General features: G+C 39.3%; 1 protein-coding gene across 1 annotated transcript in view; it reads left to right on the top strand.

Moving 5' to 3' along the window:
* nup153 (nucleoporin 153) overlaps positions 1 to 14,792 on the top strand; it is a 75,110-nt gene that overhangs the window by 16,432 nt on the left and 43,886 nt on the right. Inside the window, exons 4-9 of the mRNA XM_043718942.1 lie at positions 1,205 to 1,341; positions 1,439 to 1,570; positions 3,630 to 3,746; positions 4,951 to 4,995; positions 5,714 to 5,767; positions 8,271 to 8,417. Of these exons, the coding sequence (XP_043574877.1) occupies positions 1,205 to 1,341; positions 1,439 to 1,570; positions 3,630 to 3,746; positions 4,951 to 4,995; positions 5,714 to 5,767; positions 8,271 to 8,417 (632 nt within the window). The remainder of the gene's footprint in view (positions 1 to 1,204; positions 1,342 to 1,438; positions 1,571 to 3,629; positions 3,747 to 4,950; positions 4,996 to 5,713; positions 5,768 to 8,270; positions 8,418 to 14,792) is intronic.

Below are 14,792 nucleotides of genomic sequence, written 5' to 3'. Positions count from 1 at the left end.
CTCATGTATGCACTCTCAAATTTCTGTGACCATATGCATGTCCAGTAGTCTCTTAAATGTCCCCAATGACCTTGCTTCCACAACTGCTGCTGGCAACGCATTCCATGCTCTCTCAACTCTGTGTAAAGAACCCGCCTCTGACATCCCCTCTATACTTTCCTCCAACCAGCTTAAAACTATGACCCCTCGTGTTAGACATTTCTGCCCTGGGAAATAGTCTCTGGCTATCAACTTTATCTATGCCTCTCATTATCTTGAATACCTCAATTAGGTCCCCTCTCCTCCTCCTTTTCTCCAATGAAGCAAGCTAGTCCTGAAATGGTGAAAAGTTGTGGTTCTGTTCGCCGAGCTGGGAATTTGTGTTGCAGACGTTTCGTCCCCTGTCTAGATGACATCCTTAGTGCTTGGGAGCCTCATGTGAAGCGCTTCTGTGATGTTTCCTCCGGCATTTATAGTGATTTGTACTTGCCGCTTTGGCTTGTCCTATAATAGTAGTGTTGTCTCAGTCGAACTCATGTTGCTTGTCGTGCCATGACAAGTCAAACAGAGAACAGCTAGGGAATTCCTAGAGGCATGGCACTCATCCACAGATTCAATCAATAAGCACATCGACCTGGACCCAATATACCGGCCGCAGCAGCAGACAGCTGGAACTGACAACCGGAAGCGGCAGGTACAAGTCACTATAAATGCCGGAGGAACCATCACAGGAGGCTCCCAAACACTGAGAATGTCACCTAGACAGGGGACGAAACGTCTGCAACACAAATTCCCAACTCGGCGAACAGAATCACAACAACGAGCACCCGAGCTACAAATCTTCTCCCAAACTTTGAATGGTGAAAGGTGCTATGGTGATTCGTTTTATATGTTTTTTTGTTCTTTCTCTGTTTTTCTGGGAAAAAAATTGTACCAACTCAATACTGGAATTTAATCCACCTGCCCTAATATGGCCAAACCAATTACTCCAGTCTGCAGGGTTTCATGGCCTCAAAAATGCACAACATGTGCATTGTTGTTCCGAACATTTTCAGGGTGGATTTGCCTACTGTCTCATGTATTTTTGCGTTGTTCCATCTAGAAATATGGCTCAGTAATAAAACTGGCTGCCCTTATACTTGCATTCAAAGCGCACCATCGCTTTAATGATTGGAAGCTTGTTTGTAAATTAAGGTTTTATTTTTATTTGTTGTAAATGTTGCAGATGTGATAACATCAAGGAATGCATTACCACATTTGTGGTCCCCAGACGGGGAGCGGTCTCATTCCGTTCCCCAGCAACCTGCTGTGAGCTTGAAAAAGCCATCTTTTAATTTGTCTGCATTTGGAAGTTCACCTCCAGTAAGTACAATTACGAAAAATTGATGTTGTTTGTAATCATTAAATAGTCACCATATAATGAAAACTTGTGAAATTCAAAATACTCTTGCTTTTCCAGTCTTTTATTAGTACTTCTTTACTAAATTCAAGCCAGCTTGGGGATTCTCCTTTCTATCCTGGCAAGACTACTTATGGTGGGGCAGCAGCAGCAGTAGGAAGAACTTCTCAAACTCGAAGTACACCGTATCAGGTAAAGCGAACTGCTGAATCAATGCTGCTTTTCTCTTTTTGTTTCTTTATCTGCATGTTTTTGTTCTTCGACATGAAAATCAGTGATTGAAAAGGATTATTTGAAGTTGGGGCTGAAGGGGTTGGCTTATGAGGAGAACTTGCTGATTGGAATTGTGAATTTCAGTGCGGTTTAACAGGGTAGTTACTGAGGGGGTGATTATCCTTGGATATTTTAGAGCTAGGGTGGACAACGTGATTTTAAAATGGGAAGTCTCCTGTTTAAGTTTGAGGTGCAAAATTTCTTAAGAGTTTTACATCTTTGGAGTTCATTGAGCAGCATTAAAAACGTTCAGGGCTGAATCAGACATGACTTTATCAATAAAGAAAATCGCAATTTTGGTGAACAGGCTGCAAAATGAAGTTGTGATCCCATTCAAATCATCTATGATCTTTGTTGAATGGATGAACAGACTCAAGGTACCTTTTTTTTTGAGATCCTAGTTTTTTAAATAGCTGCTGTAATTCAAAATATAACCCCGACTTGCGTCAAACAGACAGACCTACTGGTCTAAGAATTTATAATATTTGCATCTTCTGTTATATGTTCATTTTCTTAAGTAATGATAAATTTCTCCAAAGTAGAAATTCCAGTACAAAACTCCAGGGTCTGATGGTTCCTTGACTTCCATGCTGGTTTAAAACACAGTTTATAATTTTAAAACGTTGTGTTGATGAGATAATCTTAGAATTATTTTTGTACTACTGCCATGGAGTTTCGAAAAGAATGCACTGACCCATTTTTTAATATTTTGTAATCCACCTGTTCAGAGATGGTATCTCACCTCTGGAGCAGGTGTCACTTGAATCGAGTGTAAATGCCACTGTATCACGAGCCAGAGTAATGCATTTATTTATTTTACTTTTTGTTTCCAGAAGTGTTATTACACAGTACAGTACTGAACATTTTTTCCACCAACAAATCACCTGTTTTTTTAGTCTATTAACCAACACCAGCAGTAAATCATTTGTGTTTTCCAATTAATTTATTTACATGCAACGGTCATTCAGGGCAAAGCAGACCAAGGGTGAAGGGTAGTGACCCATTTATATCTTAGAAAACTCAAATTAAAAACCATCCCCTGTTTGACCTTATGGGTTACTTAATGTTGATTTATGTTTGGCTCGCAAAAAAGATTTTCGCTTGTATGGTGGTGTAAAAGATGAAATAAGTTCAACTGAATTGACATCTTCTTGATTTTGTATTAGGTGCAAAATTGCCTTAAAGTGTTGCATAAAGTAGTACCAAGCTAACTTTCAAACACCAAAGTTGGTGAACACAAGCAGTATGCCAGAGCACCTTCAAATTTCACATTATACAAAGTTTGGCCACTTCTATGATTGCAAAAATATATCAACAGCCATAGCTCTTCATTACCTGGAAATTTTTTTGGAACATCCTGAAGTGTTGGAAGGTGCTATTTAAGTGTACATCGGTTTGTTTATATGTTTAAGTATAAATGTTTGGAGCTGTATTTGAGTTCATTGGACAGCATCATGTCTTTAATGTAACTCTGTACAGTTTATTTGCACAGTTCTAAAAGTAGATATTGGCATCAAAAGTAGAAGCATGTGTCCACAGGAGCACTACGTTATTTGTTCTAATGTGATTTGCACATGGAGGAAAAATGCATATGCCCAGTCAATCTGGAATGCAATTTTGACTGTATTAAATTTCTTGTGAAGGATTCTGTGGTGTCCAGTGCACCTGTTTTCTGCCAGTCAACACACCACCGCCATGGTTCAAATGTGCGTGCCTTGTTTCTGTACAGAACATGCAATATTGAGATGGTTCTCGCATTCACACAACAGATGGAAAGGGAAGGAAACACAACTTATTAATGTCTTTTAATTACAATATGTACTGCAAATCCCCCTGCAACCCTGAGTCCCCTGAAGATTTGAACAAGTGTCAAGTGTTTGTACCTCTCATTAGTTTTAAATATAAGACAATTAAGATGAGAGTTCTACATATGCGTGGTTCTACATATTTTCACAAAATTTATGAATCTAACCACCAGGTGCCAATAAGGAGACAGATGAAAGCAAAACCAGCAAGTTCACCATCTTATGGAGTGACGAGTGCTACTGCCAGACGTATCCTTCAATCTTTAGAAAAGATGTCAAGTCCTTTAGCTGTAAGTCTTCATATTACTTCATGGTTTCCACCAGGTGATTTGAACTTCATAAGTCCATTGTCCTGTAAAATATTTGAATTATTTCGGATGCAGTTGATGGAATTCTATTATCAAAAAACCTGCACTGCAAATAAATTAATTGTCATTGGCTGAGTTTCCAGGTTTGTCTAAGTGTAAGTCTAATCCTTTTTATAAATTCAAAATGCTGTGGATACTGGAAATCTGAAATCAAAATCAAAAGTACTGGAGCACCTGTGGAGTGTGAAACACAGTTAACGTTTCAAGTCCAATATGACTACTTTATATTACTTCGCATTTTTTTGTTGATGTGCTGGTGTTCCCAGCATACAGACAATTCCTAAACTAGTTCCCATCTTGCAAGAATGCCCAAACAAAATCTCCAGCAAAACAATTCTGCATCACAATTTATGTTTCTCTTGGTTCGGTCGTTTCATTGTGTTAAAGAATTAATAGAATCCGTTATTTAAATCTTACATGTTTACATTTAAAATTGGTCATAGAAATAAATCACTTTTTGAAGGATTAATCTCTGTGTATTTCAATTCCATGAGGATTCACTAGTCAGAAGTTTAATACTTTGGCATTTGCAATTTGTGTATGGTATTTTTTATTATATTTAAATAAAATGGTTTGTAAAGTTTGTGCCATTTAGGTACAGGCAATATATGCTAACCTAACCACTGATGCCCACATCATGTGCGTTTTTTTAAAATCCTTTTTTTAACAGACAAAATATGACATGACACATTAAGCATAATGCTGACCCCCTTTTACGAGTAGGGAATTATGATGAAAGCAAGGCACTTCGCAAGGAACGAAGTTAAAGGGAACCACAATAAGATGTCAGACAGTGCTACTTGAAGTTGTGATAAGTCTTACACTTGGCTTTTGGTGTGAAGAAGAAACAGTGATGCTAGATGAGATGGATTAGCTATGCTAAATTGCCCTGTGGTGTTCAAGGATGTGCAACATGGGTGGATTAGTCAATGTAAATGTGGGGCTGGCGAAATCTGGGAGGAGGAGCTTGGTCTGGGTGAGATTCTCTTCAGGGGGTCGGTGCAGTCTCGATTGGCCGATTGGTCTCTTTCCACTGTGTGGAGGTTCTATGATCCTAACAAGGGGAATAAAATACTTAAATTATTGAAGGGAAACTATTTTTAAATGTTATTTTCTATGCTTTCAGGATGCTAAAAGAATTCCTTCAACAGTGACATCTCCATTGTCCATGGTAAGTCTCTGGCAGTTTTCTATGAGAATTGGATTTTCTTGGCTTTCACAGCATTGTCTTGAGATTTACTTTTCATTTCCAGGTTTACTTTGCATTAAGTTGCCCTAAGCTTGCTTTATAAATGTTGTCAATTTATTCTTTGAGAGATTCTAAATCTTAACATAATTGCAGTTTTAAGGTATTAACAATGAACGTCAATTAATTTATTGTAAGGCATGTTTTGATATTCTAAGGATCTCAAAAATACTGTTAGTGTAGGACTTCTGTCATTGGATACCTGGAAAATTAAGAGTATCTGTAAGCGTGCAGCCTCTTTCAGCTCTTTAAACATAGATGTCGTTCTCCTATAACGCTTTCTCCTATTTGGCTTTAATGTGATTCGTGAAACACAAACTTTTAAAGTGTGTGTTGGCAATAATGTGATTATTTTGCCAACATTTTGTTTTGAACGATTTTTGTATAGCGTGGGGTCACACAGGAAAGCGACTACCATGTAACAGCAGAGCTACCTGTATTTGAGCACCAGAACCACTTACTTGATTGCCACGCGTGGGATATTCATTATAATTTTGCTAACAGCACTCAAGCTCAGTGTGTTGATTAAAATTGTTTATAAGAGGGGGCAGAATAATTTAAAACTGCCTCTCCCTCTACTCTTTATCTGAATTAATATTTTATTCTTCCATAGCTCTAATCATGCTTCTGCGTTTTGTTTCAGTCCTTGGAGAAAAGTACCATTGATGCAACTGGTTGGCAGTCCAAAGTGAGAAAGGTAGAATGTTGTGCATCCTTTATTATAAATGTGGACATTGTCTTTGAAGGTCTGACTTGGAAAATGTAACTTGAAAGGGGATCTTTTCTACTGCTTATTTTTTTTTAAAAAAGTGAGCTGTATTTTCATGTTGAATCCATAAAAGTTTGATACATTATCTGGCAACACTTTATTCATTTTGTCTTTGAACTGGGGGATGGAGATTTATTTAGATAGAGTCATAGAGGTGTACAGTACAAAAACAGGTCCCTCAGTTCAACTTATCCATGCCTACCAGATAGGATTTCCTGATGAAGGGCTTTAGCCCGAAACATCGATTTTCCTGCTTCTTGGATGCTGCCTGACCTCCTGTGCTTTTTCAGCACCACTCTAATCTAGACTCTGGTTTCCAGCATCTGCAGTCCTCACTTTTGCCATGCCAACCAGATATCCTAACCTAATCTCGTCCCATTTACCAGCACTTGGCCCATATCCCTCTAAACCCTTTCCTATTCATATACCCATCCAAATGCCTTTTAAACATTCTCATTGTACCAGCCTGCACCACTTCCTCTGGCAGCTTATTCCAGACATGCACCATTCTCTGTCTGAAAACGTTGCCCCTTAGACTCCTTCTACATTTTTCATCCTAAACCTATGTCCTCTAGTTCTGGACTCCCCACCCCAGGGAAAACACCACTCATGATTTTATAAACCTCTATAATGTTACTCCTCAGCCTCAGACGCTCCAGTCCTTACCTATCCAAATACACACACATCCTGTCCCTCAGGATTCCCTCCAACCTCCTCAGGAAAGAGACCAGAGTTGTGCACAATTTTCCAGAAGTGGCCTAACCACTGCAACATGACATCCCAACTCCTGTACTCCGTGCTCTGACCAATAAAGGAAAGCATACCACTGTCACTATCCTGTCTACCAGCAACTTCACTTTAGATTAGATTACTTACAGTGTGGAAACAGGCCCTTCGGCCCAACAAGTCCACACCGCCCCGCCGAAGCGCAACCAATCCATACCCCTACATTTACCCCTTACCTAACACTACGGGCAATTTAGCATGGCCAATTCACCTGATCTGCACATCTTTGGACTGTGGGAGGAAACCGGAGCACCCGGAGGAAACCCACGCAGACATGGGGAGAATGTGCAAACTCCACACAGTCAGTCGCCTAAGGCGGGAATTGAACCCGGGTCTCTAGCACTGTGAGGCAGCAGTGCTAACCACTGTGCCACCGTGCCGCCCACTTGCAAAGACATATGAATCTGCACCCCAAAGTTTCTTTGTTCAGCAACACTCCCCAGGACCTTGCCATTAAGTGTATAAGTCCTGCCCTGATTCACCTTACCAAAATGCCTCACCTCATATCTATTTAAATTAAACTCCATCTGCTGTTACTTGGCCCATTGGCACATCTGATGAGGATCCCGTTGTACTCGAGGTAACCTTCGCTGTCCACTACTCTTCCAGTTTTTGGTGTCATCTGCAAACTTGCTAACTATACCTCCTATGTTCACATCCAAATCATTTACATAAATGATGAAAAGCAGTGGACCCAGCACTGATCATTGTGGCGCACTGCTGGTCACTGGCCTCCAGTCTGAATAGCAATGCTGCACTACCACCTCAGCTGCTTGTAGCAAATGAGCATCTAGTCTAAATTTGTTAGAGGAATGTAAACAGAGAAGTGTTATCCTGTTTTGTCACCCAGTCTTGGAGACGTAGCCAAAAAGAATTGAGATGTTTTGAATAATCACCTCCCCTCCACCTTTAGGATATGCTGTTAGTAGTTGGATTTTTTTTTCGTTGTTATGAGCAAAGGTTCCCGGTTTTCAGATCGCCACTAAATACATTGTTGAAAGTTCCTGCAGTGTTTGTTCTTTAAAAAAATGTTGACGTCCTGCCAATATGCTGAGCAGTGTAGTGGAGGCAATGGCCTAGAAGTATTATTGCTAGACTATTAATCCAGAAATTTAGCTAATCTTCTAGGGACCCAGGGTTCAAATCCCACTATGACAGATGGTAGAATCTGAATTCAATAAAGAGTTTGCAATTATTAGTATGATGATGACCATGAACCTGTTGCCTGTTTAACTCATCTGGTTCACTAACGACCTTCAGGAAAGTCCTTACCCGATTTGGTTTATGTGATTCTAGACCCATAGCAATTTGGTTGACTCTTAACTACCCTTTGGACATGAGTGGGCAATAAATGACATAGCCAGAGATACCCTCATCCTGTGAGTGAATAAAAGAAAGTTGACCTTTAGTAGCAGAAACACAATAAAGTCAGAGTAGCTGATATATTTAGCTGCTGCTGGGTGATAGTTTTGTTGTTTATTCATTATGCTATACACGCAGTTTAGTGCTATGAAATGTTAAATGCTGTTATTATATGGAAATAAAGGTTTTACAGTAATTCTAAATCAAATACCCCACAATTACAACTAGAAACCAAATGACAATCGTTACTTAGAATTTTATAATTTATTTGTTTATTTTTCAGCTGGAAGCACAGGGTCCTCCGGTACAGAAACTTCAAACGCCTGTGATTGTTTCAGGAGCAACTAATAGATCCGTATTTTTCAAACCATCTCTGACACCTGGAGGGCAGAGTAACAGACATATTGACAGGACAGAAAATCAAAACAATGTAAGAAATAAGTATTTTTAAAAGTATATGCATTTTGTATTTCCTTAATACCTTTATTAATTGAATTTTATTAAATTCTCATTTTTTTATTGTCGTCTGAAATAACTCCTTTCAGCATAACCTTGTATCTGTTCCCTGCCCTGCTTGTCGACATAAGCATATCCATAATATCGATGTCAACCAATTTCTTTAGGAGCAAGTCACTGACTCAAAAGAATTTTGATCTGAATTTCCCACTTTATTTCTTGGTGACCATCTTGTATTCACGACTGCTGGTTTTGCTGTCGCCCACAAGTGGAAGTGTTTGGACTCTGTGCAAGCAAAGCTTGTCATAATTGGAAAGGGATCTATTGGGTCATTCAGCCATCTCATCTTAAGAAACAAAGGGCCCAAACTGTGTTTTTTTTTTCTGGCAGGTATAAGCTTGCTTCTGGTTCCATAAATCTTTTTTGCACCCTCTCCAATGCCTTTATATATCATTTGTATAATATGTTGACTGCAACTGTGCACAGTGCTCCACATGTGGACTAACCAAGACTTGATAGAAGTTTAGCATAACTTTTCTGCTTTTCAGTTCTGTTCTTCTCAGCCCTTCTGCTTTCTCTCCTCCCCTCTGTACACGCTTTGTCCATGTTTCTACTGTCTGTTGTGTTACATTATCCCAGGTTTTTTTTTGAATATCTCGATAAGTTCCACCTGTATTACCCTCGCCTGTTCAGAAAATCTAACGAAGCTTGCTCAAGCAAGCTTTTTCCTTTTGAAATGTATGTTAGAATATGTTCAATTTCTAGATGTTAAAAAACCTTTTCTCCTTTAGTTTGGATTCTGTTATTTCTTCTGCTTCCTGATAAGTTGACTGGTCTCCAATTGCTTGTACATCAGCATTCTTAATTATGACTTTTTATGGTACCACCAGTCCTCTTCCACTACTTTTTTTCCGAAAAGATGTTAATCAAATGCAGAAATTCCTTTTGTATCATTTTCTTGCATTCTTTTAAAATGTGAAAATGCCATGTTTTTGGACTAAGGGGTTATTGTGAGGTTAAAAAGGAAAACTGTTGGCCTGGATTTTGTGATTATTCATAAAGCGAAGGGATGTCCTGCGCTGTCTGAGAAAGCTCTGTCAGTCATAGTTTCTCTATTCCCAGTGGCGTTATAAATAAGGAAATGAATTGGGCAGCTACTCTCACCATGCTAGAAAAATAATGAAATTTAGTATCATTCATGTTTATTAAATAAATATAATTGCATTAAGATCAGTGCTAAAACAAGCTATCTTAAAATATTGAAGTGAGATTTTTAATCATTATGGAGAAATTTGTTATTCCACATTTATAAGATTAACTTTTTGGCCCAAGTAGTTAATTTTAACAATGCTAACAGTTCACTATGAAGAACCTATCCATACCTCTGAGCAAGTTGGAACTACTTTGAGGTTTTTGCAGACAGACTAATAACTGAGATGAGAAAGATTTCAACAAATTGTGTTAGAGGTTGCAGTGTGGAAATCTCCACATTACACCCAGTGGAAGAGTATAGATACCTTGACAGCAACATTCTCTGTGCACTTCCAAAATTACTGTCGAATTCAGTGACCAGAAGTGGAGCTTTTCCCGTTCTTGTAATGTGAGCATTGCAGGTAAGGCCAACATTGTTGTGAATCTGTAATTGGCCTTGAGAAAATGGTGGTGAGTCACTTTCATAATAGATGCAGACCAGATGGTGCAGGTGCTCCCAGAGTGCTTACAGGGACAGAGTTCATTGCTATGTATTGGTGATGGATGGAGTAAATATTTAAAGTGGTGGATGAGGAAGCAATCACATCAGTTGCTTTGTTGTGAATGTTGTTGAGAGTTTGAGGGCTGTATTCATGTAGGCATGTGGTGAGTAATCCATCACATTTGTGACTTGTAACTTGTAGATGGTGGACAGCATTGGGAAGTCAGTTAAGTCTGTTATTGCAAAACATGTGGCCCTTGTCACTACAGTATTTATATGCTGGTTAATGGTAAACCCCACCCCGCCCCCTCCCAACTCTGTTGATAGTGTAAACCTTGGCAAAGGTAACGTCTTTTCAATGTTATGATGGGATAATTCAATTATCGGTTGGAAATTGTCTTGCCTGGCACTCAGTTGGCATAAATTTTTCTTGTGAATCATTAACCCAACCTTGGATGCTATTCAGATCTTGCATGCAAGCATTTTCTTCAGCGTCCAGAGAGCTGTGAATGGTACTGAGCAATTGTGATCACCACAGAACATCCTGACTTCTGACATTGTTTTGGAAGGACATTCATTGAAGAAACTGAGAATCATTTGAGATCAGGGCACAGCCTGTAGTGGGGCTTTTTTTTTTAAAACCGTGATAACCTCTGTGCCATAATTTGTTTTTCTCGTTGTTTAATAACTGTCTTCTTTATTCAAAATGTTCTCATTTTTCAGCATCCACTTGATCCATGTCCCTGATACATACTGATGAAAATTAATATTTACAGAACTTTGCTACTATTGTCTGTGCTTTTAAATTGTCCTTGTCTCTTTTGTACCCTGTTTCTATTCCTGACTTTCCCTTAGGTACCTGTAGATTATCTTAGTAACTTTGTTTTTTTTTCATAATTTATTTTCACAGTTCCACTTTACTTTCCTATTTGTGTTTTGCTGCTATTTTGTATCTCCAAATATAATTTTGGCAAATTATGATTTGAAATCAACTATTTGGAATTGAAAACTCTTGCTGTTTAATGTTAGTGATGTTCCCTTGTCCCATTTTTTTCTTTACAGTTAATTTCTAGTAAATAAAATAATATATTCAAAAGAACAGAGAAAATTATAGCACAGGAACAGGCCCTTCGGCCCTCCAAGCCTGTGCCGATTCAGATCCTCTGTCTAAACCTGCAGCCTATTTTCTAAAGATCTGTATTCCTTTGCTCCCTGTCCATCTGTCTAGATACATCTTAAATGACGCTATTGTTCCTTCCATCTCCCACCTCTACTGGCAACGCGTTCCAGGCCCCAACCACCCTTTGCGTAAAGAACTTTCCATGCATATCTCCCCGAACCTTTCTCCTTTCACTTTGAACTCATGACCCCTAGTAATTGCATTCTGCACTCTTTTGGGCGGGGGGGTGGGGGGGAGCTTTTTGCTATCCACCCTGTCTGTCCTTCATGATTTTGTAGACCTCAATCAGGTCCCCCCTCAACCTCCGTCTTTCTATTGAAAATATTTCTAATCTGTTCAACCCCTCTTCATAGCTAGCGCCCTTCACACCAGGCAACATCCTGTGCACCCTCTCCACAGCATCCACATCTTTTTGGTAACGTGGCGACCAGAACTGCAAGCAGTATTCCAAATGCGGCCGAACCTAAGTCCGATACAACTGTAACATGACCTGCCGACTCTTGTACTCAATAACCCCCAATGAAGGGAACAATGGACCTGAACACCAAGATCTCTCTCTACATCAATTTTCCCCAGGACTTTTCATTTACTGTATAATTCACCTTAAATTGGATTTTCCAAAATGCATCACCTCACGTTTGCCTGGATTGAACTCCATCTGCCATTTCTCTGCCCATCTCTCCAATCTATCTATATTCCTTTGCTCCCTGTTTAGTTGAGGTGATGTTTAGGAATCTTGTCATGTTGAACTGTTGAAATCTTAAGTGAGTTGCCGACATGAGCAAAGAAATGTCTTTGAAGTCTACCGACTGACACTATTGACATTCAGATTTATTTTAATTTGCATGTATGCAGTTTGGGTTTCACAGATTTATAGCTTAATGCAATTGATGTGTTTGTTTGGATAAAAAATGCTCATGTTTAATTGGAATGTTGAACATAAACTCTTAAGTAAATTTGTTGAATGTGTTTTATTTTTTTTAAGGATCTTCCCTTCCAGCTGAGTCTTATAGCACACAGCTCCTGAAGCCTTCTGCAGTGTTGCTTACTATTTGTTGCCAACTTGGAATAATCTGCAAATTTAGAAATTAAACTCCAAGTCATTTATATTCAAACAGCTTGTGGTTGTGTAGTGCTGGTGGTCAAATAGGGACATGTGTTTAGATCAAAAGGGGATTACAGTAACATTGAGGCCTTAATGGATTTTGAATACAATCGCTGAATAACAAACTTCTGGATGATAGGATGATGAAATTGACAGATCCAGTTTAATGCTGATAAATGTGAAGCTATGGAAGGAGTCAAACAAAAAGTTGAGAGCAAGTTGGCACGTGAGTTTGGAAGGCAGTTAAACATTCAAAGAATTTGGAAGAGGAAGGGAGATTAAGACAGGATAGTGGTTTACAAGAATAGAGAAGGCTGATGATGTCATGTTCGAAGGAGAGTGAACAGTACCTGGTTGGGAGTGGGGGGGTTTGCAGAGGGAGAGTGAGAAGGGGAGCCATTAATACTTTCAACATAAGAGCTATAAAAATTCAGTGGTCAGCAGTTTTATAGAAATAATATCAAGAGAATAACAGTGAGATAAGATGGATTTGAAAATGCAATGATGAGAACTCGTCTAAGCTTCAGATTCTGGATTGAGAGGAATCCTTAGAAGTTTAGCCTTGTGGGCTATAATTAGAGGAAAGCAACAGTGGCAAATGACTGTTAATCTGTATTTTTTTTATTTTAAAAGAGATCTGGGAGATAGTCTCCCTTGTTCTAAAAAATGGGGGCATATGATGTAAAAAGACACTGGAGAAGAAGGGAAGCTGACTGTTGTTTGCCTTACTGGATTTTTGCAGTGACAGAGAGCAAGACCTGGTTATGTTTTTCAGTGACTTTGCCAAATACTGTATAGCAATCAAAGGTATACATCTCTCCCTTAGACTTATGGGAGTGGGATCGCTGATATAGCAAGAAAAGCAATTTGGGTGGGAAAGAATAATAGTTTTAATTGGGGCAAGGGCATCAAAGGTTCTGAAGAAGATGTGATTCTTTTGAAAATTATTTATTCATGGGATATGGGTTTTGCTGGTTAGACCAGCATTTATTGCCCACTACTAAATGCCCTTGAGAATGTGGTGGTGAACTGTGGTCTTGAATCATTGCAGTCCATTTGGTATAGGTACATACTCTCAATGCTGTTAGGAAGTTTGAGAACTTTGACTCAGAAATAGCAATAGTGAGTGGCTTGGAGGGAGCTTTCAAGTGGTGGTGTTCCCATGTGTCTTCTGCCCTTAGAAAGTTATAGTATAGTAGAGTCCCTTCAGCCCAGTGAGTCTGTATTGCCAAAAATACATTCTTACCTAGTCCCACTTTCCCACACTATTAAATCTGTTTGAAATCTATCCCATTTAGCACAATGGGAGGTAGCCTCACTGAAGGTGGGACTTGTCTCAGCAAAGACAGTGTGGTGATTGCTCCTCCTGATACAGTCATGGACAAATCCATCTGTGGTACACAAATTGGTGAGGCTGAAGTTAAGTACACAGTCCCCTCTTAGTTCCTTTCCAGCCAGCTGTAGACCATTCTAGTAGCTATATCCTTTAGAACTTGACCAGCTTAGTGAGTGGTGGTGCTGCTGAGGCTGTCTTGGTGATGGACATTGAGAAATTTAGTGAATCAACAGCTTCTGGGAATCTTGTGATGAATTAAAGATCAGAGGATGAATATTTGGAAGGTAAGTGACTTGGACTCTTACCCCACCCCGAAAGGATTGATGTAGAAAGGGTAGTATGGGGAGGTAGGGGAATGTGGCTAAGCCGTGATGAAAGGAAATGGTTAGAGATTATGGTATCAAAAGAGTTAGAATTCTGTGCATGAAGACGTGATAGTAAGGTGGTCGTCTATGGTTGTAGGACAGATTGTATGAAAGAAGTGATTTAGATACAAAACGAGTGCAGTTAACTCAATTGAGAACAAGAGGAGTTGAGATGGAGGTTGAAATCACCAAGAATGAGAAGATACTCAATACAGCGGCAGAGGGAAAACAAACAAAAACTAGTAATGACTTCCTAGACCCCAACTTGCAGTCAGGAAAAGAGCCACCCACCACTCTGTCACCTAACTAAGCCAATTGTATCCCCAAGTTGTTATAATAAAAACAGAAATTGCTGTAAAAACCCAACAGGTCTGGAACGGAATTGAATTAGGGTCATTGGACCTGAAATATTAACTCTGCTTTGTCTCCACTGATGCTGCCAGACCTGAGCTTTCCAGCAAGTTTTGTTTTTGTTTTAAGTTTTTCTTCGTTTAAATAATTTTTTTAATCAACCTGTTCCGAGATGTTATTACACACCTCTGGAGCAGATGGAACACAAATCCATGCCTCCTACTCCAGGGGTAAGAATGCTACCACTGTGCCACAAGAGGGCCCCAAAAGACTAGTCAAGTGAAGTAGTGAGAAGAGGGGAAGAGAAAACAAGGATATC

This window comes from Chiloscyllium plagiosum, chromosome 29 (assembly GCF_004010195.1).
Source record: "Chiloscyllium plagiosum isolate BGI_BamShark_2017 chromosome 29, ASM401019v2, whole genome shotgun sequence".
Classification (NCBI taxonomy): domain Eukaryota; kingdom Metazoa; phylum Chordata; class Chondrichthyes; order Orectolobiformes; family Hemiscylliidae; genus Chiloscyllium; species Chiloscyllium plagiosum.
The sequence above is the reverse complement of the archived record's forward strand: the minus strand, read 5'-3'. Positions and strand labels throughout refer to the sequence as shown.